A 23,681-nucleotide genomic window follows, 5' to 3' on the forward strand; every position below is an offset into this window, starting at 1 on the left:
ACGTTTTGACAGTGTTGGGAAAGTTCACTTTCTACATGAACTAGTTCAAAGTTCAGTTCACAAATTTGAAAATGAATTAGTTCAGTTCATAGTTCATACTTAGAAATTTTGAACTAAGTTCACAGTTCCAAAAATGAACTAGTTCATAGGTCTTTTTTTTCCATATGTTGCTGCGAGCTATTTTTATTATTTTTGTATTATTGCCACAGCACATATAGACCCACAGACAGCAATTATTTTATCGACGGGCAAAGTTTGCACAGAAAAAAAACGATTTTTCCCATCCTCACCGACCTTGTCATAAAACATTTAAAAGATCATACGACGCCTCCTCGCTGCTTTGTCGGCTACATGCTGCTTTTAGTTTTGATGATGCATGTGGCGGTGCGACCATAGACTGTAAAAAAATATGGACGTAGTATCCGTGACGTCACCCGTAGGTTTCTGAAGAGCGTTTTTGAAGCCTAAAGTGGGCGTCGCCGACCGTCGCCATCTTGGCAGCGCGTCACCTCTCGTCACTCCTGGATAAAATAAAATGGACAAAGAGGCGAGACGTGGTTGGAGCTGAGGTGCTAATGCTATATGCTACTGGCCTCGCGCTAAAGTGACAGCTGATTGAAGAGGTAAAGCCAATAGTTAAAGTTCATGTTTTTGCCCTTCGAAATACTACAATAGTTAAAAGACGTAACTAAAAGTGAGACTATTTACTTTACTTTTTTATCAACTTTATTAATCCCACAAGGGGCAATTAGTTAAGAGCAGAATGTATACACATATATGTACATAACACAGATCACACACATTTCTCACAACATACAAGCAGTCAACTATGTGTTTCGCTGTCGTGATGCATTATTATTCTGCTAGTTAAAAATGTATTATCATGCAGACAGTAACTTACAATATTGCTCTGAGCTTGTGCGTGTGACAGTGATTCATGCGCATACATGTCAGTCAAGTTCATAAAGAGCTTTATTCAGTCCATTTTAAAATCTGATTTTGGCAGCCTCTCAATTTCTCAAATGGGTTAAAGCCAAAGATATTACTTCAGAAGTTCAAGTAAATGCACTAGAAATCCGCGCTCATTTAAGTGTGTGCATCTATTGCATGGACGGAGAGAAAGCACTGACACCTGCAGGATTTCATCTGACGGTACTTTTATTTTACACTAAAAAGTTAAATAAGCATATCTGTTCCGTGAGAGCAACAGCACCGCATAACGAGTGTGGTCTCTATGTCTACAGACGTTTTTAAATCTAAACTCCAAAAAGCAATGAAATTGTCAGACATCCATTAGTGCATGCGAGGGAAACAACTGGAAATACAGCGCTGGTTGTTCTCTCCATACTCGACAACGACGGAATCCAACGGCGTGCATGGGCGAAGGTATAATACGTGTATTAAATTGTATGAAATAATCCCGAAAAAAGCACAAACACAGCTGAGGGTGACGCTAACAGACAGCAGACAAACGACTAGCAGTGAAAGCAGCAGCAATCCACCTGTCACTCAAGTGGCCACGCCCTTAATTATGCAGAACTTTAAGGCTTAATATAATTTAAACGGATGAGTTGTAAAAAAATTCACCCCCCTCACAGTCGTCATGAAGGGCAAAATTAGCTATATAGACCAAAACAACTATTTGCCACCAGGCTGTAAACGTGAAGCTGTGTGCTGCTGTGAAGTTGGGCATTTTAACATGGGAGAGATGCAGATTTGACTCACTTTTGCAGTCAGCCTCAAGCGGCCAGTCGATGAATTGCAGTTTAATTCACTTCCGTGTTGGTTTCAAGAGAGAGACGGGGAGGTTGCCGCTTGGATGCGACACTGGTGGCTTGTGTTGCCAGATTGGGTGTTTTTTTCGATACATATTAAGGCCTGTTTACGGTGTGTTTTAGCCGGGTTTTTGCCTGGAAGGCTCTATAGAAATCTGGCACCCTATTGAACGAAGTTAAACTGAGAGAGCGTGCGTTCACAGACACCAGAATGAACGAGTTCACAGTAACATTCATCAGGCAGTAATACAGTACGTTCAATTCACGTTCGCCCAAAAATATGAACATGTTCATGAACTATCGTTCAATGAACGCGTTCAGGCACAACACTGCGTTTTGAGATCAATTTGGAGATCGAGACCACAACGCGCAAGCATCACACTTGAGACTGGTAATGCAGTAATATCCATGTGCTTTTTGTTAATAGTTTGCTTTATTTGTTTATTTGTTCTTTCTCCAGATCATGGCCCAGAGGAAGTCTTCCGGCAGACTAAACACTGATCCCTCCAGACTTAGGGACATCCCTTTCCAGGGTAACACAATGACAGATATGCTGAATTTAGCTTTTGTTTTGTGGATGATCTCCTGTGCGGATCTAAATGTTACACAGTATGTAACGCTGTTGAAAGTGGTTTTTTTTATTTTTTATGTTTACATCACCTCTAAACGAGTATTGTAATGGATAATGGAATTATACTGTTATGACTGATTCTGATCTTTTCTCCTCCAGAGTTCCCAGCTCCCAAGAATGAGCTGGCCCAGCACTTCCAGGTTTGGTATTTGGGTCGTGTGCCGGTGACAAAGCCAGTTGGTAGGATGCCGTCTGTTTATTAACACTTTACTCTCATGCTATTATATACAAAATGCACGCTTTACCTGTTTTTTTTCTGCACCACAACAAATTTCTGCCGCATGTTTTTATGTGGCTATCTCATTAGAGCTGTCGCAATGAAGGAAAATTCCCTTGAGTGGTTTTATCGCCAATTATTCATTGGTTTATTTATATTTATTTTTTGCTTTATAAATAAGTGTTATGTTGTGGTCAGCAGGCACAAAAACGAGGACATATTCAAGTCAAGTCATCTTCATTGATATAGCGCTTTTAACAATGAATTGTTTCAAAGCAGCTTTACAGAGATAAACATATAATTTAAGGTAACAGATTGTTTTGGCGTTATAGCGGTTCTTGAATAATGTTACTTCCAGCTAAAGTTAACTTTGATTGATTCACCTCCGTCGAAATGATCAGACTTTAAACGCGAACCTGTGATTAACGCTGACGGCGTTCACATGCTCATTCAGAATTCTATAGTTATGTGCTTTTTAAAATATGTGCGCAGGTTTGTAATTCATACAACCCAGCCTAAACAAACTACTTTTCTTGCCTATAAATTTTGATACAGAATTTTGTTTTATTTTATCACTTCGGGGTAAAACCATTCAATAACATTCAATAAACCATTCATTTGAAAAAATTCAATAACCCTTGTGAACGAAACTAAACAGTGTTGAAACAGGAAGTGAAGTTAACAGAAGAGAATGTCAAAATAAGGGTACACATAACAGAACATAAACCTGACAATAAGCTTGTTAGACTATTGTTATATGTATAACAGTTAGATCGAATCTCACTTGAGGAGAGGCTTTCAGCTGATATTTCTCCAGCACTGCTCGTCTCTCCGGATAGACAGGCTGTCACTCAGCACAGTTTCATTGTTGCACCACTAGGTGGCTGCAAGGGACTGTCTTTGAGTAAGTCACTAAACCGTTCATTTAACGAACACGTTCAAAAACGCTGATACATACAAAGATAGATGTAATAAGTGTTGATTATTTTAGGTGTTAATTATTTTAACTTTGAGCTCCACTTTTCAAGGCTCAGCTGACGAGCAATGTGTCACATGGGTAACGCTGCTTATTTAAAGGAGAACTCCGGCGCAAAATGAACCTTTGGTCTAATAAAACATTGGCTGAGATTTGTTTTCATGATAATCGAATGTAAAGAGTTTTATCTCTAAAAACTGTTTAGCGTATAACGCTAGTAATGGGGGCATCTATTAAGTAAAAAGAAATCGCTAGTTTATACCACTAACAAAACTCAAAATAGCCCCACACTAACACAGTAACATAATGAGGGTCCCTACATGCAAAACGAAGCATTGAGAACTTTGTAAGTGTACAGACCGTTTTACTTAATAGATGCCCCCATTACTAGCGTTAAACGCTAAACAGTTTTTAGAGATAAAAATCTTTACATTCGATTATCATGAAAAGAAATCTCAGAGAACGGTTGACTAGGTACCAATGTTTTATTAGACCAAAGGTTCATTTTGCTGTGTGGAGGAATGGAGGAGTTCTCCTTTAACATTCAATACACATGCACGAAGTGCAAAACAAGAAGGGCATAGGACACCCTGATGAAGGCTCGTTGGCCACAACTCCTCGGTGTGCGGTTATCTGTAAACTGTTTTTAATTTAAGTCATGATTAAATAAAAGCTTTTTAATATATATTTACTTAAAAACGTATCAAGCCAAGGCACTTGAGAATTTAAGAAGGGCATAGTCTTGTGAAAAAAGAACGCGAATATCGCAGTTGCTCGCATTCTTGTGCGGTTGGCTTGTCAGTATCGCGGTATTTCAATATTGCGGTTATCGCGACAGCCCTATGTGTCATCACCTCTGAGCACTCAAAATAACATCTATTTATTGTCATGTTCAAATCAAATGTAGCTGCCTGAAATCAAAGTGGAGTTGTGTTGGTATGTGTCTCCTGAAGGCATGGAGGTTATTAATGTAGCGCTGGAGACGGCCCTCAACAACAAAGACAAGGAGGATTGGACAGCGGTGAACGTGAACGTGGCGTCTGCTACACTCACCATTATAACTTCTGAGGTAGTGTGTCTGTTAACAATCTTGCAATACGTCAGTGTCATACAGATTGGGTCAGAATTATTGGCACCTCTGGTAAATATTATCAAAGATGATTGTAAAAGTAAATCTGCATTGTTTATCCTTTTAATTTTTCACTCAAAGAAATCGCAAAAATCAAACCTTTCATTGAAGTAAAAGAATTGAAACTGGGGTGTTAATCACATTATGAAATACATGCTTTATGAAATTAATTATTTTCTCAAACACATTGGCCATAATTATTGCCACCCTTTTATTAAATAATTTTTGCAACCTCCTTTTGCACACGAAAGGAATCAGAGACCATTCCTCCACACAGAATCTCTCCAGATCCTCCATTCCTCCACACAGAATCTCTCCAGATCCTCCATTCCTCCACACAGAATCTCTCCAGATCCTTCATTCCTCCACACAGAATCTCTCCAGATCCTCCATTCCTCCACACAGAATCTCTCCAGATCCTTCATTCCTCCACACAGAATCTCTCCAGATCCTCCATTCCTCCACACAGAATCTCTCCAGATCCTCCATTCGTCCACACAGAATCTCTCCAGATCCTCCATTCTTCCACACAGAATCTCTCCAGATCCTCCATTCCTCCACACAGAATCTCTCCAGATCCTCCATTCCTCCACACAGAATCTCTCCAGATCCTCCATTCCTCCACACAGAATCTCTCCAGATCCTCCATTCTTCCACACAGAATCTCTCCAGATCCTCCATTCTTCCACACAGAATCTCTCCAGATCCTCCATTCCTCCATACAGAATCTCTCCAGATCCTCCATTCCTCCACACAGAATCTCTCCAGATCCTCCATTCCTCCACACAGAATCTCTCCAGATCCTCCATTCTTCCACACAGAATCTCTCCAGATCCTCCATTCCTCCATACAGAATCTCTCCAGATCCTCCATTCCTCCACACAGAATCTCTCCAGATCCTCCATTCCTCCACACAGAATCCAGATCCTCCATTCCTCCACACAGAATCTCTCCAGATCCTCCATTCCTCATTAGATCCTCCATTCCTCCACACAGAATCTCTCCAGATCCTCCATTCCTCCACACAGAATCTCTCCAGATCCTCCATTCCTCCACACAGAATCTCTCCAGATCCTCCATTCCTCCACACAGAATCTCTCCAGATCCTCCATTCCTCCACACAGAATCTCTCCAGATCCTCCATTCTTCCACACAGAATCTCTCCAGATCCTCCATTCCTCCACACAGAATCTCTCCAGATCCTCCATTCTTCCACACAGAATCTCTCCAGATCCTCCATTCCTCCATACAGAATCTCTCCAGATCCTCCATTCCTCCACACAGAATCTCTCCAGATCCTCCATTCCTCATTGGTGGTGAGGAATGGGTGGTGAGGAATGGGTGGTGAGGAATGGGTGGTGATGGCGCAGTGGATAAGACACATGCCTTTGGTGTGAGAGACCCGGGTTCGAATCCACTGTGAGACACCAATGTGTCCCTGAGCAAGACACTTAACCCCTAGTTGCTCCAGAGGCGTGCGACCTCTGACATATATAGCAATTGTAAGTCTCTCCAGATCCTCCATTCCTCCATTCCAAATCTCTCCAGATCCTCCATTTTTCCACACAGAATCTCTCCAGATCCTCCATTCCTCCACACAGAATCTCTCCAGATCCTCCATTCCTCCATACAGAATCTCTCCAGATCCTCCATTCCTCCACACAGAATCTCTCCAGATCCTCCATTCCTCCACACAGAATCCAGATCCTCCATTCCTCCACACAGAATCCAGATCCTCCATTCCTCCACACAGAATCTCTCCAGATCCTCCATTCTTCCACACAGAATCTCTCCAGATCCTCCATTCCTCCACACAGAATCTCCCCAGCCCAGATCCTCCATTCCTCCACACAGAATCTCTCCAGATCCTCCATTCCTCATTACAGAATCTCTCCAGATCCTCCATTCCTCATTACAGAATCTCTCCAGATCCTCCATTCCTCCACACAGAATCTCTCCAGATCCTCCATTCCTCCACACAGAATCTCTCCAGATCCTCCATTCCTCCACACAGAATCTCTCCAGATCCTCCATTCCTCCACACAGAATCTCTCCAGATCCTTCATTCCTCCACACAGAATCTCTCCAGATCCTTCATTCCTCCACACAGAATCTCTCCAGATCCTTCATTCCTCCACACAGAATCTCTCCAGATCCTTCACTCCTCCACACAGAATCTCTCCAGATCCTTCATTCCTCGTTACAGAATCTCTCCAGATCCTCCATTCCTCCACACAGAATCTCTCCAGATCCTTCATTCCTCCACACAGAATCTCTCCAGATCCTCCATTCCTCCACACAGAATCTCTCCAGATCCTTCATTCCTCCACACAGAATCTCTCCAGATCCTCCATTCCTCATTACAGAATCTCTCCAGATCCTCCATTCCTCCACACAGAATCTCTCCAGATCCTCCATTCCTCATTACAGAATCTCTCCAGATCCTCCATTCCTCCACACAGAATCTCTCCAGATCCTCCATTCCTCCACACAGAATCTCTCCAGATCCTCCATTCCTCCACACAGAATCTCTCCAGATCCTCCATTCTTCCACACAGAATCTCTCCAGATCCTCCATTCCTCCACACAGAATCTCTCCAGATCCTCCATTCCTCCACACAGAATCTCTCCAGATCCTCCATTCCTCCACACAGAATCTCTCCAGATCCTTCATTCCTCCACACAGAATCTCTCCAGATCCTTCATTCCTCCACACAGAATCTCTCCAGATCCTTCATTCCTCATTACAGAATCTCTCCAGATCCTCCATTCCTCCACACAGAATCTCTCCAGATCCTTCATTCCTCCACACAGAATCTCTCCAGATCCTCCATTCCTCCACACAGAATCTCTCCAGATCCTCCATTCCTCCACACAGAATCTCCCCAGCCCAGATCCTCCATTCCTCCACACAGAATCTCTCCAGATCCTTCATTCCTCCACACAGAATCTCTCCAGATCCTTCATTCCTCCACACAGAATCTCTCCAGATCCTTCACTCCTCCACACAGAATCTCTCCAGATCCTTCATTCCTCGTTACAGAATCTCTCCAGATCCTCCATTCCTCCACACAGAATCTCTCCAGATCCTTCATTCCTCCACACAGAATCTCTCCAGATCCTCCATTCCTCCACACAGAATCTCTCCAGATCCTTCATTCCTCCACACAGAATCTCTCCAGATCCTCCATTCCTCATTACAGAATCTCTCCAGATCCTCCATTCCTCCACACAGAATCTCTCCAGATCCTCCATTCCTCATTACAGAATCTCTCCAGATCTTCCATTCCTCCACACAGAATCTCTCCAGATCCTCCATTCCTCCACACAGAATCTCTCCAGATCCTCCATTCCTCCACACAGAATCTCTCCAGATCCTCCATTCTTCCACACAGAATCTCTCCAGATCCTCCATTCCTCCACACAGAATCTCTCCAGATCCTCCATTCCTCCACACAGAATCTCTCCAGATCCTCCATTCCTCCACACAGAATCTCTCCAGATCCTTCATTCCTCCACACAGAATCTCTCCAGATCCTTCATTCCTCCACACAGAATCTCTCCAGATCCTTCATTCCTCATTACAGAATCTCTCCAGATCCTCCATTCCTCCACACAGAATCTCTCCAGATCCTTCATTCCTCCACACAGAATCTCTCCAGATCCTCCATTCCTCCACACAGAATCTCTCCAGATCCTCCATTCCTCCACACAGAATCTCTCCAGATCCTTCATTCCTCCACACAGAATCTCTCCAGATCCTTCATTCCTCATTACAGAATCTCTCCAGATCCTCCATTCCTCCACACAGAATCTCTCCAGATCCTTAATTCCTCCACACAGAATCTCTCCAGATCCTCCATTCCTCATTACAGAATCTCTCCAGATCCTCCATTCCTCCACACAGAATCTCTCCAGATCCTCCATTCCTCATTACAGAATCTCTCCAGATCCTCCATTCCTCCACACAGAATCTCTCCAGATCCTCCATTCCTCCACACAGAATCTCTCCAGATCCTCCATTCCTCCACACAGAATCTCTCCAGATCCTCCATTCCTCCACACAGAATCTCTCCAGATCCTCCATTCCTCCACACAGAATCTCTCCAGATCCTCCATTCCTCCACACAGAATCTCTCCAGATCCTCCATTCTTCCACACAGAATCTCCCCAGCCCAGATCCTCCATTCCTCCACACAGAATCTCTCCAGATCCTCCATTCCTCATTACAGAATCTCTCCAGATCCTCCATTCCTCCACACAGAATCTCTCCAGATCCTCCATTCCTCCACACAGAATCTCTCCAGATCCTCCATTCTTCCACACAGAATCTCCCCAGCCCAGATCCTCCATTCCTCCACACAGAATCTCTCCAGATCCTCCATTCCTCCACACAGAATCTCTCCAGATCCTCCATTCCTCCACACAGAATCTCTCCAGATCCTCCATTCCTCCACACAGAATCTCTCCAGATCCTCCATTCCTCATTACAGAATCTCTCCAGATCCTCCATTCCTCCACACAGAATCTCTCCAGATCCTCCATTCCTCCACACAGAATCTCTCCAGATCCTCCATTCCTCATTAGATCCTCCATTCCTCCACACAGAATCTCTCCAGATCCTCCATTCCTCCATACAGAATCTCTCCAGATCCTCCATTCCTCCACACAGAATCTCTCCAGATCCTCCATTCCTCCACACAGAATCTCTCCAGATCCTCCATTCCTCATTACAGAATCTCTCCAGATCCTCCATTCCTCCACACAGAATCTCTCCATTCCTCCACACAGAATCTCTCCAGATCCTCCATTCCTCCACACAGAATCTCTCCAGATCCTCCATTCCTCATTAGATCCTCCATTCCTCCACACACAATCGCTCCAGATCCTCCATTCTTCCACACAGAATCTCTCCAGATCCTCCATTGCTCCATACAGAATCTCTCCATTCCTCCACACAGAATCTCTCCAGATCCTCCATTCCTCATTACAGAATCTCTCCAGATCCTCCATTCCTCCACACAGAATCTCTCCAGATCCTCCATTCCTCCACACATAATCTCTCCATTCCTCCACACAGAATCTCTCCAGATCCTCCATTCCTCCACACAGAATCTCTCCAGATCCTCCATTCCTCATTAGATCCTCCATTCCTCCACACAGAATCTCTCCAGATCCTCCATTCCTCCACACAGAATCTCTCCAGATCCTCCATTCCTCCACACAGAATCTCTCCAGATCCTCCATTCCTCCACACAGAATCTCTCCAGATCCTCCATTCCTCATTACAGAATCTCTCCAGATCCTCCATTCCTCCACACAGAATCTCTCCATTCCTCCACACAGAATCTCTCCAGATCCTCCATTCCTCCACACAGAATCTCTCCAGATCCTCCATTCCTCATTAGATCCTCCATTCCTCCACACACAATCGCTCCAGATCCTCCATTCTTCCACACAGAATCTCTCCAGATCCTCCATTCCTCCATACAGAATCTCTCCATTCCTCCACACAGAATCTCTCCAGATCCTCCATTCCTCATTACAGAATCTCTCCAGATCCTCCATTCCTCCACACAGAATATCTCCAGATCCTCCATTCCTCCACACATAATCTCTCCATTCCTCCACACAGAATCTCTCCAGATCCTCCATTCCTCCACACAGAATCTCTCCAGATCCTCCATTCCTCATTAGATCCTCCATTCCTCCACACAGAATCTCTCCAGATCCTCCATTCCTCCACACAGAATCTCTCCAGATCCTCCATTCCTCCACACAGAATCTCTCCAGATCCTCCATTCCTCCACACAGAATCTCTCCAGATCCTCCATTCCTCCATACAGAATCTCTCCAGATCCATCATTCCTCCACACAGAATCTCTCCAGATCCATCATTCCTCCACACAGAATCTCTCCAGATCCTTCATTCCTCCACACAGAATCTCTCCAGATCCTCCATTCCTCCACACAGAATCTCTCCAGATCCTCCATTCCTCCACACAGAATCTCTCCAGATCCTCCATTCCTCCACACAGAATCTCTCCAGATCCTCCATTCCTCATTAGATCCTCCATTCCTCCACACAGAATCTCTCCAGATCCTCCATTCCTCATTAGATCCTCCATTCCTCCACACAGAATCTCTCCAGATCCTCCATTCCTCATTAGATCCTCCATTCCTCCACACAGAATCTCTCCAGATCCTCCATTCCTCCACACAGAATCTCTCCAGATCCTCCATTCCTCCACACAGAATCTCTCCAGATCCTCCATTCCTCCACACAGAATCTCTCCAGATCCTCCATTTTTCCACACAGAATCTCTCCAGATCCTCCATTCCTCCATACAGAATCTCTCCAGATCCTCCATTCCTCCACACAGAATCTCTCCAGATCCTCCATTCCTCCATACAGAATCTCTCCAGATCCTCCATTCCTCCACACAGAATCTCTCCAGATCCTCCATTCCTCCACACAGAATCCAGATCCTCCATTCCTCCACACAGAATCCAGATCCTCCATTCCTCCACACAGAATCTCTCCAGATCCTCCATTCTTCCACACAGAATCTCTCCAGATCCTCCATTCCTCCACACAGAATCTCCCCAGCCCAGATCCTCCATTCCTCCACACAGAATCTCTCCAGATCCTCCATTCCTCATTACAGAATCTCTCCAGATCCTCCATTCCTCATTACAGAATCTCTCCAGATCCTCCATTCCTCCACACAGAATCTCTCCAGATCCTCCATTCCTCCACACAGAATCTCTCCAGATCCTCCATTCCTCCACACAGAATCTCTCCAGATCCTCCATTCCTCCACACAGAATCTCTCCAGATCCTTCATTCCTCCACACAGAATCTCTCCAGATCCTTCATTCCTCCACACAGAATCTCTCCAGATCCTTCATTCCTCCACACAGAATCTCTCCAGATCCTTCATTCCTCCACACAGAATCTCTCCAGATCCTTCATTCCTCGTTACAGAATCTCTCCAGATCCTCCATTCCTCCACACAGAATCTCTCCAGATCCTTCATTCCTCCACACAGAATCTCTCCAGATCCTCCATTCCTCCACACAGAATCTCTCCAGATCCTTCATTCCTCCACACAGAATCTCTCCAGATCCTCCATTCCTCATTACAGAATCTCTCCAGATCCTCCATTCCTCCACACAGAATCTCTCCAGATCCTCCATTCCTCATTACAGAATCTCTCCAGATCCTCCATTCCTCCACACAGAATCTCTCCAGATCCTCCATTCCTCCACACAGAATCTCTCCAGATCCTCCATTCCTCCACACAGAATCTCTCCAGATCCTCCATTCCTCCACACAGAATCTCTCCAGATCCTCCATTCCTCCACACAGAATCTCTCCAGATCCTTCATTCCTCCACACAGAATCTCTCCAGATCCTTCATTCCTCCACACAGAATCTCTCCAGATCCTTCATTCCTCATTACAGAATCTCTCCAGATCCTCCATTCCTCCACACAGAATCTCTCCAGATCCTTCATTCCTCCACACAGAATCTCTCCAGATCCTCCATTCCTCCACACAGAATCTCTCCAGATCCTCCATTCCTCCACACAGAATCTCTCCAGATCCTTCATTCCTCCACACAGAATCTCTCCAGATCCTTCATTCCTCATTACAGAATCTCTCCAGATCCTCCATTCCTCCACACAGAATCTCTCCAGATCCTTAATTCCTCCACACAGAATCTCTCCAGATCCTCCATTCCTCATTACAGAATCTCTCCAGATCCTCCATTCCTCCACACAGAATCTCTCCAGATCCTCCATTCCTCATTACAGAATCTCTCCAGATCCTCCATTCCTCCACACAGAATCTCTCCAGATCCTCCATTCCTCCACACAGAATCTCTCCAGATCCTCCATTCCTCCACACAGAATCTCTCCAGATCCTCCATTCCTCCACACAGAATCTCTCCAGATCCTCCATTCCTCCACACAGAATCTCTCCAGATCCTCCATTCTTCCACACAGAATCTCCCCAGCCCAGATCCTCCATTCCTCCACACAGAATCTCTCCAGATCCTCCATTCCTCATTACAGAATCTCTCCAGATCCTCCATTCCTCCACACAGAATCTCTCCAGATCCTCCATTCCTCCACACAGAATCTCTCCAGATCCTCCATTCTTCCACACAGAATCTCCCCAGCCCAGATCCTCCATTCCTCCACACAGAATCTCTCCAGATCCTCCATTCCTCCACACAGAATCTCTCCAGATCCTCCATTCCTCCACACAGAATCTCTCCAGATCCTCCATTCCTCCACACAGAATCTCTCCAGATCCTCCATTCCTCATTACAGAATCTCTCCAGATCATCCATTCCTCCACACAGAATCTCTCCAGATCCTCCATTCCTCCACACAGAATCTCTCCAGATCCTCCATTCCTCCACACAGAATCTCTCCAGATCCTCCATTCCTCCACACAGAATCTCTCCAGATCCTCCATTCCTCATTAGATCCTCCATTCCTCCACACAGAATCTCTCCAGATCCTCCATTCCTCCATACAGAATCTCTCCAGATCCTCCATTCCTCCACACAGAATCTCTCCAGATCCTCCATTCCTCCACACAGAATCTCTCCAGATCCTCCATTCCTCATTACAGAATCTCTCCAGATCCTCCATTCCTCCACACAGAATATCTCCATTCCTCCACACAGAATCTCTCCAGATCCTCCATTCCTCCACACAGAATCTCTCCAGATCCTCCATTCCTCATTAGATCCTCCATTCCTCCACACACAATCTCTCCAGATCCTCCATTCCTCCACACAGAATCTCTCCAGATCCTCCATTCCTCCACACAGAATCTCTCCAGATCCTCCATTCCTCCACACAGAATCTCTCCAGATCCTCCATTCCTCCACACAGAATCTCTCCAGATCCTCCATTCCTCCATACAGAATCTCTCCAGATCCATCATTCCTCCACACAGAATCTCTCCAGATCCATCATTCCTCCACACAGAATCTCTCCAGATCCTTCATTCCTCCACACAGAATCTCTCCAGATCCTCCATTCCTCCACACAGAATCTCTCCAGATCCTCCATTCCTCATTAGATCCTCCATTCCTCCACACAGAATCTCTCCAGATCCTCCATTCCTCATTAGATCCTCCATTCCTCCACACAGAATCTCTCCAGATCCTCCATTCCTCCACACAGAATCTCTCCAGATCCTTCATTCCTCCACACAGAATCTCTCCAGATCCTCCATTCCTCCACACAGAATCTCTCCAGATCCTCCATTCTTCCACACAGAATCTCTCCAGATCCTCCATTCCTCCACACAGAATCTCTCCAGATCCTCCATTCCTCCACACAGAATCTCTCCAGATCCTCCATTCTTCCACACAGAATCTCTCCAGATCCTCCATTCCTCCATACAGAATCTCTCCAGATCCTCCATTCCTCCACACAGAATCTCTCCAGATCCTCCATTCCTCCATACAGAATCTCTCCAGATCCTCCATTCCTCCACACAGAATCTCTCCAGATCCTCCATTCCTCCACACAGAATCCAGATCCTCCATTCCTCCACACAGAATCCAGATCCTCCATTCCTCCACACAGAATCTCTCCAGATCCTCCATTCTTCCACACAGAATCTCTCCAGATCCTCCATTCCTCCACACAGAATCTCCCCAGCCCAGATCCTCCATTCATCCACACAGAATCTCTCCAGATCCTCCATTCCTCATTACAGAATCTCTCCAGATCCTCCATTCCTCATTACAGAATCTCTCCAGATCCTCCATTCCTCCACACAGAATCTCTCCAGATCCTCCATTCCTCCACACAGAATCTCTCCAGATCCTCCATTCCTCCACACAGAATCTCTCCAGATCCTCCATTCCTCCACACAGAATCTCTCCAGATCCTTCATTCCTCCACACAGAATCTCTCCAGATCCTTCATTCCTCCACACAGAATCTCTCCAGATCCTTCATTCCTCCACACAGAATCTCTCCAGATCCTTCATTCCTCCACACAGAATCTCTCCAGATCCTTCATTCCTCGTTACAGAATCTCTCCAGATCCTCCATTCCTCCACACAGAATCTCTCCAGATCCTTCATTCCTCCACACAGAATCTCTCCAGATCCTCCATTCCTCCACACAGAATCTCTCCAGATCCTTCATTCCTCCACACAGAATCTCTCCAGATCCTCCATTCCTCATTACAGAATCTCTCCAGATCCTCCATTCCTCCACACAGAATCTCTCCAGATCCTCCATTCCTCATTACAGAATCTCTCCAGATCCTCCATTCCTCCACACAGAATCTCTCCAGATCCTCCATTCCTCATTACAGAATCTCTCCAGATCCTCCATTCCTCCACACAGAATCTCTCCAGATCCTCCATTCCTCCACACAGAATCTCTCCAGATCCTCCATTCCTCCACACAGAATCTCTCCAGATCCTCCATTCCTCCACACAGAATCTCTCCAGATCCTCCATTCCTCCACACAGAATCTCTCCAGATCCTCCATTCTTCCACACAGAATCTCTCCAGATCCTCCATTCCTCCACACAGAATCTCTCCAGATCCTCCATTCCTCCACACAGAATCTCTCCAGATCCTCCATTCCTCCACACAGAATCTCTCCAGATCCTTCATTCCTCCACACAGAATCTCTCCAGATCCTTCATTCCTCCACACAGAATCTCTCCAGATCCTTCATTCCTCATTACAGAATCTCTCCAGATCCTCCATTCCTCCACACAGAATCTCTCCAGATCCTTCATTCCTCCACACAGAATCTCTCCAGATCCTCCATTCCTCCACACAGAATCTCTCCAGATCCTCCATTCCTCCACACAGAATCTCTCCAGATCCTTCATTCCTCCACACAGAATCTCTCCAGATCCTTCATTCATCATTACAGAATCTCTCCAGATCCTCCATTCCTCCACACAGAATCTCTCCAGATCCTTAATTCCTCCACACAGAATCTCTCCAGATCCTCCATTCCTCATTACAGAATCTCTCCAGATCCTCCATTCCTCCACACAGAATCTCTCCAGATCCTCCATTCCTCATTACAGAATCTCTCCAGATCCTCCATTCCTCCACACAGAATCTCTCCAGATCCTCCATTCCTCCACACAGAATCTCTCCAGATCCTCCATTCCTCCACACAGAATCTCTCCAGATCCTCCATTCCTCCACACAGAATCTCTCCAGATCCTCCATTCTTCCACACAGAATCTCCCCAGCCCAGATCCTCCATTCCTCCACACAGAATCTCTCCAGATCCTCCATTCCTCATTACAGAATCTCTCCAGATCCTCCATTCCTCCACACAGAATCTCTCCAGATCCTCCATTCCTCCACACAGAATCTCTCCAGATCCTCCATTCTTCCACACAGAATCTCCCCAGATCCTCCATTCCTCCACACAGAATCTCTCCAGATCCTCCATTCCTCCACACAGAATCTCTCCAGATCCTCCATTCTTCCACACAGAATCTCCCCAGCCCAGATCCTCCATTCCTCCACACAGAATCTCTCCAGATCCTCCATTCCTCCACACAGAATCTCTCCAGATCCTCCATTCCTCCACACAGAATCTCTCCAGATCCTCCATTCCTCCACACAGAATCTCTCCAGATCCTCCATTCCTCCACACAGAATCTCTCCAGATCCTCCATTCCTCATTACAGAATCTCTCCAGATCCTCCATTCCTCCACACAGAATCTCTCCAGATCCTCCATTCCTCCACACAGAATCTCTCCAGATCCTCCATTCCTCATTAGATCCTCCATTCCTCCACACAGAATCTCTCCAGATCCTCCATTCCTCCATACAGAATCTCTCCAGATCCTCCATTCCTCCACACAGAATCTCTCCAGATCCTCCATTCCTCCACACAGAATCTCTCCAGATCCTCCATTCCTCATTACAGAATCTCTCCAGATCCTCCATTCCTCCACACAGAATCTCTCCATTCCTCCACACAGAATCTCTCCAGATCCTCCATTCCTCCACACAGAATCTCTCCAGATCCTCCATTCCTCATTAGATCCTCCATTCCTCCACACACAATCTCTCCAGATCCTCCATTCCTCCACACAGAATCTCTCCAGATCCTCCATTCTTCCACACAGAATCTCTCCAGATCCTCCATTCCTCCATACAGAATCTCTCCATTCCTCCACACAGAATCTCTCCAGATCCTCCATTCCTCATTACAGAATCTCTCCAGATCCTCCATTCCTCCACACAGAATCTCTCCAGATCCTCCTTTCCTCCACACATAATCTCTCCATTCCTCCACACAGAATCTCTCCAGATCCTCCATTCCTCCACACAGAATCTCTCCAGATCCTCCATTCCTCATTAGATCCTCCATTCCTCCACACAGAATCTCTCCAGATCCTCCATTCCTCCACACAGAATCTCTCCAGATCCTCCATTCCTCCACACAGAATCTCTCCAGATCCTCCATTCCTCCACACAGAATCTCTCCAGATCCTCCATTCCTCCATACAGAATCTCTCCAGATCCTCCATTCCTCCACACAGAATCTCTCCAGATCCATCATTCCTCCACACAGAATCTCTCCAGATCCTTCATTCCTCCACACAGAATCTCTCCAGATCCTCCATTCCTCCACACAGAATCTCTCCAGATCCTCCATTCTTCCACACAGAATATCTCCAGATCCTCCATTCCTCCACACAGAATCTCTCCAGATCCTCCATTCTTCCACACAGAATATCTCCAGATCCTCCATTCCTCCACACAGAATCTCTCCAGATCCATCATTCCTCCACACAGAATCTCTCCAGATCCTTTAGATTCCCAGCTCCATGCTGGTGCTACTTCTCTTCAGTTCAGCCCACTCTTTTTTTATTGAGTTCAGGTCAGGAACTGGGACGGTCACACATTTTTACGTTGATTTTGATGTTTGTTTTGGATCGTTGTCCTGATGTATCGTTCAGGATTGTTGGATCGTTCCCCATTATAGCAGAGGCTGTCAGGTATTATTTTTTTTTTATCTGTTGGTATTTGCTAGAATCCATGATACCATGTATCTGAACAAGATGTCCAGGACCTCCAGCTAAAAAAAAATAGGCCCACATCATTAAAGATCCAGCTGTATATTTAACCATGGGCATTGGGTTCTTTTTATCCCCGTCTTCACCAAACCCATCTGGTGGATTTTCCGCCAAAAAGGTTTTTTTTTTTTTTTTTTTTTTTTTTTTTTTTTTATCTGACCACAGAATCCAGTCCATTTTGAAGTTCCAGTTGTGTCTGACAACTGAATATGCTGGAGTTTGTTTTTGGGTGAGCGAGGAGGATTTTTATTAAAACCCTCCCAAACAACATGTGGTGATGTAGGGGTTGTTTGAATTTAAAAATGTTTTTTAAGGTTTTCTGACCCCAAGTCTCTACTAATTATCCATCTGTGATCCTTGGATCCTCAAACTCTTGCATTAGGACGAAATTAACACACGTCCTCAGAAACGGGCAATGGGCTCAGATTGGTTAGTTGTAATTGGCTAAACTGCGTAGTGCACGTTGTCCGGAAACTTCACGCCCATTACCTTTACGGGCGAAAGTTGCATGTGCTCCGGTCAAATGTAAATAATGGTGTCAATACTGCCGTATCAGTTTGAGCCAGAATCAGACCCAGAAAGCGGTGATGAAGAGAGTCAAGCATGATTGAGATTGATTGATGTAAATTTACGGGTTAGTTGTGTATAAAACCCAGGAAGTATCTCGTTGTAGTCCCATTCGAGTCGTTTTTGTAGGCATTAAACTTCCTGATTTTTTAAAAAGTCGATATCTCTGCTTACATTGAACTTTCAGCGCAGCAACTTTGCAGACACTGTTCATGCACCAACAGCAGCATTACACACTGTTTAAAAAAAAGTGATATCGCAATCAACCACCCCTTTAATTTTGTGCTCTTTTTCTTTGTTTCCTCATGCAACAAGAAGTCATAGCTAGAGAATTTCATGTTCCTAGTCACCCTGGTGTGCTAAATAATGTAAATATTAATGGGAATATACTTCAGGGATTTTTTTACTATTTTTTTTTACTATTTTACAATTCTAGGGGTGCCAATAATTGTGGCCAACGTGTTTTGGAGAAAAAACATTTCATAGTGTGATTTTTTTTTTTTTTTACTTCTAATTATTTTACTTCAATGAAAGACTAGATTTTTGTGATTTATTTATTTATTTATTTTTATTGAAAGATCCAAAGGATAAACAATGTAGAATTATTTTTTAAAGCCATCTTTAATCATATTTACCAGGGGTGCCAATAATTCTGACCACAACTGTATGTAATACTGTGACGGTCACAAATACGTAATGCTGTATTGTAACAATCTGCTTAGATTAATCACTACTCTGATATTACACCTCTCAATGTCACCAACACAGTCCGAGGAAGTTCTTTCCGAGTGTCGTGTGCGTTTCCTGTCGTTCATGGGAGTCGGGAAGGATGTGCACACGTTTGCATTCATCATGGCAGAGGGACCTGGAGACTTCATCTGTCACATGTTCTGGTGTGATCCTAACGCAGCCAGTCTAAGTGAGGCCGTACAGGCTGCCTGCATGGTAAGCTTATGTCTAGTTAATCATCTACAGCACAAATTCAAGTGAAATTAATTCTTCACTGCACATGTAAAAAAGATACAGATAGTTCATGGTGTTGCACACAGTGCAGGGCTTCAGACTGCGACTAAAACGGTCCAAAAATATTTATTTATATTAATAAATATTTATTGCTATTCATTTGTGAGTGATATTTTTTCTAAGATCGCCACAATATAAATTTACATGTTATGATTAAAAATTGTGTGCCTTTTTACCTGTATGTTCTGTGATGCTCCATAAATTATTTCATAAATTAAATTTTTTCATAAATTAGTCCATATGATTTTTGCTGCATATTCCAAGTCTTCTGATGTCATGTTCTTGGTTTGGGTAATGAACCCAAAATTTAAGTTGTTAATTAGGGATGCACGATGATATCGGGACAACATCGGTATCGGCCGATAAAAGCTTAAAATGACCATCATCAGCAGATATGAATATTTCTGCCGATGAGCCTTGCCGATAGGGTGGCGTGTTTCCTATGCGCATGTGACGACCAAAAATCATAGAATCATGCATTCTATCAGTTCAATTCTGCCGCCTTCATCTCAACATACTTTACAACGTGACGTACATTCACATCACATGTAAACGCAGAGATAGTTACACTCACGGGACACTGCAATTCACAAAAGTTCATTATTTGCATGTGTTCAGATCCAGTCTACCTTTGGCATGTCTACCAAAGTCTTGCTAGTTAAACATGTCATTCACGTGCTGATGTGCTGTTCTAACATGCACTTTTCTGAGCGCGTTACACCCGACGCTCACAGGAACTAAAAGCCTGTCACAGCGCCTGCATACTGGACTAAGTTATCTTTCGAGTCTTATTGCGCTAATACTGTCAAATACACACAAGGTTTAAATAAACAAAGTTGGTTATGTCTAAAGTGAAAGCAAACAGAGAAAATCTGCTTGTCAAATGTGTGTATATTAGACTCGTCGCGTGCAGCTCTTAAAGAGACAGAACCTATAATATGCTGCCGCTTGTCCTTAAAGAGATACTGCACCCAGAAATAAAAATTCTGTCATTATTTACTCCCTCTAATGTTGTTCCAAACCTGTATTCATTTCTTTCTTGTGCTTAAATACACTATGGAAGTCACTGGAGTACAGCAACTGTTTGGTTAGCCACATTCTTCCAGATAACTTTTATTTTCAACAGAAGAAAGAAACTTGAGAGAGTAAATGATGACAATTAAAATGTTTTAAAACTATCCCTTTAATGTTAATAAAACAACAAAACACAGAGGAAATCACTCACTGCTCTTGACTGAGAACTTTAATAGAAGTTTTAATAAGATTTTTTGCACTTAAAAAATACAAATATATCGGTATCGGGCAAAATTAGTTTGAAAATATCGGCATATCGAATATCGGCCAAAATCCAAAATCGTGCATCCCTATTGTTAATCCCTCCATTGCAGCTCTCGTACTTGAATTCATATGTGATTATTTAATGAACCTGTGGTGTTTAGAATCACTGGAATTACACACTTCAGTTTTTACAGTATAAAATAGATCATTTTGATGAATTAGATCATTCGGGACCAAAAAGTATTGGCATCATTTTTTGACACTTTTTTTTTTGTGCAAAGTTTGCTGCTTCAGTATAAGTTTTAAAGGATTTTATTTGCAAAAACGTTCAGTGTATGCAAAGAGTCCATGTTTAAAGTGTTGACCCTTCTTCATAACCTCTGCAGTTCGCTTTAGCATGCTGAATATCAGCTTCTGGGCCAATCCTGATCCATGGTGATCCATTCTTGCATTATTAGTGCTATTAGTTGTTCTGATCACAGGTTCTCTGTTTAAATGTAATGATATCTGAGCCACTTCATTATCACTCTTGCCTTGTGTGACGTGTCCCATCGTGGTGGAAAATGCACGGATCATCACCAACTTGCTTCAGGGTCGTTGGAGCAGTTGCTCTTGGAGCTTTTGATACCATTCTTTATTTCTTGCGTAGTTTTGGGACAGAATTGTGCGAGAGCCACTTCCTTGGAGGAAAAGCCACCCCACACATGGATGGTCTCTGGATGCTCCACTGTTGGCAAGACACATCGTTCCCCTTTTCTTCCCTGGACAATCAATCCTTGTACTTCCTGCAGAATTTCAGTCTGGAGCCGATCTGCACTGGAGACACGGTTCTGCAGCGGCTCCTCATGAGGAGACCGTCCTGGTGTTTGCTGGGCACTCTGGGACATCACTTCAGTTAATCTGGTTAATGATTCTTTCAGGTGCAATTTCCTTGCATGAGGCCATTTAAAGGAACACTCCGACTTTTTGGGACCCCCAGAGTTAGATAAGTCCATACATACCTTTTTCATCTCCGTGCGTGCTATAAGTCTGTTTGACGCACCCACCGCTAGCCTAGCTTAGCACAAAGACTGGATGTAAATGGTTGCAGCAAGCATACTAATCCAAATAAGTGACAAAATAGCGCAAACATTTTCCTATTTACATGTTGTGATTTGTATAGTCACAAAGTGTGCAAAAAACAAAGTCACATGAGACGCATATTTTAACCGTATAAATACTGGGAATTATATTCTCTGAAGGCGAAGCACTGCTACTTGGGCGGAGTGATAACCGCAGCACCTGAGACGTACCGTACCCAAACTCTGAACGAACTCTCTTCTCCTCACCACGGCCCACCAGTCTTTGTGCTAAGCTAGGCTAGCGGTGGGTGCGTCAAACAGACTTATAGCACGCACGGAAATGAAAAAGGTATGTATGGACTTATCTAACTCTGGGGGATAAGGTGAATAGGCTAAAGTCCCAAAAAGTCGGAGTGTTCCTTTAATGCATAGTGATGATGACTGCAGACCTTTCTGAGGAGGGAACACTGTGAAGACAATGATTGAAAGTACTTCTTCCCTCCTTTTATATCAATCAGTTTGCTCTTCTAATCCAATCAGAATGATCGAGTGATTTCTGAATGATAGTACTCATGTGCTGGTAATATGATTTGTGAAATGATGTTAGATGGTAGCGTGTGCCCGAAGCGAATACCTTATTCTGAACGGCATGGAGAATGAATAACGCAGTCTAGGAGCCCTAGCATAGTTAGGCTTACTGCGGTCGTCAACCGACCACACAAACGCATTACATCGCTTGCCCCCACTGTCGGTGTGCTTTTTTAAATAGAAATAAAAACCTTTTAGTTCAGTTGGACAACAGACGCTTCAATTATAAACTGAAAGCATCTGCTCTGCTCCATGCATCATCGACAAATATCTTATCCTGTAAAAAATCATAAAAATCATACATGCGTGATCGTGAATTCGAACATGAAAGTGAAAAGTGAGCACACATTCAAAAGCTATGTCAATACCCCGCATGTTTATAACGGCTCCCTGATGCCCGCAGATTATATACAATATAAATAGTGAATACCCAACTATATAATTGCAAGAGAACACACAAGCATTGAAATATATTTTTTCCTCCCATCTCGTGTTTTTCCCATCACCATGTCCTTTAAGGCTCTCCGTAGAATGTGCTGGGTATTGGTGTTCACCTTCAGCCACATCTAGCTGGTCTTTTATGCCAGGGCCAAAACATGGTGAAATTAGCATTTTTGTGATAAAGTTCTTTCTTTGCCAATGAAGCGTTTTGAAATTATTTCAAATGCATCTGATCACTCTGCACAATAATCTACAAATAATGTGAATCAACACCACAAATACTGAAGCGGCAGACACAGAATAAGCAGGAAACACAACATTTGTCACTGCCAATACTCTTGGCCAGAGTGTGTCATCTAATAACTAGTTGTTGCTGTTCTTCTAAAATGTTTTAAACGATATCTTGCATGATTTACAGCTGAGGTATCAGAAGTGTTTGGACGCTCGGCCCCCCAGCACTGGCTCCTGTCTGCCCGGTCCTCCCGCCGACTCCGTGGCCCGCCGGGTCGGCTCCAGCGTGAAGAAGGGTGTGCAGAGTCTGCTGGGTAGCTTCAAGAGATCTGGGTCTCAGACGCCCTGAGAACAGCAGCGCTCACTGCACATTCCTCCTGTGTGTTTGTTCATGTCACTTCATGTGCTCCTAATGTTATATGAGCGAGAGGCACACAAGTTACATTCATAGATATTACATTATCACACACTACAATTTCATTTGCTTTTTCCACGTTTGTTCACGTTAGCGGATGTACTGTAAAAGTGATTTAGCAGCACGGGGTATGAATGCGACTTACCAAGATTGGATTTTCAATGTAGTGGCTGTTATGTGGACTACTCGACCTAAAGACACTAAACATTACGCATGCTATCACAAAACACTAAAATGA

General features: G+C 44.1%; 1 protein-coding gene across 1 annotated transcript in view; it reads left to right on the forward strand.

Annotated features, from left to right (window-relative positions):
• Nucleotides 1-23,388, forward strand: part of apbb1 (amyloid beta (A4) precursor protein-binding, family B, member 1 (Fe65)) — a 106,322-nt gene extending 82,934 nt beyond the window's left edge. The window contains exons 10-14 of the mRNA XM_056265609.1: nucleotides 2,236-2,308; nucleotides 2,506-2,586; nucleotides 4,553-4,668; nucleotides 19,175-19,351; nucleotides 23,216-23,388. Of these exons, the coding sequence (XP_056121584.1) occupies nucleotides 2,236-2,308; nucleotides 2,506-2,586; nucleotides 4,553-4,668; nucleotides 19,175-19,351; nucleotides 23,216-23,377 (609 nt within the window). The 3' untranslated portion in view covers nucleotides 23,378-23,388. The remainder of the gene's footprint in view (nucleotides 1-2,235; nucleotides 2,309-2,505; nucleotides 2,587-4,552; nucleotides 4,669-19,174; nucleotides 19,352-23,215) is intronic.
• Nucleotides 23,389-23,681: the final 293 nt, after the last annotated feature.

The sequence above is a fragment of the Rhinichthys klamathensis genome, unplaced genomic scaffold, assembly GCF_029890125.1.
Source record: "Rhinichthys klamathensis goyatoka isolate OS25496 unplaced genomic scaffold, OSU_Roscu_1.1 h1tg000236l_1, whole genome shotgun sequence".
Taxonomy (NCBI): Eukaryota; Metazoa; Chordata; class Actinopteri; order Cypriniformes; family Leuciscidae; genus Rhinichthys; species Rhinichthys klamathensis.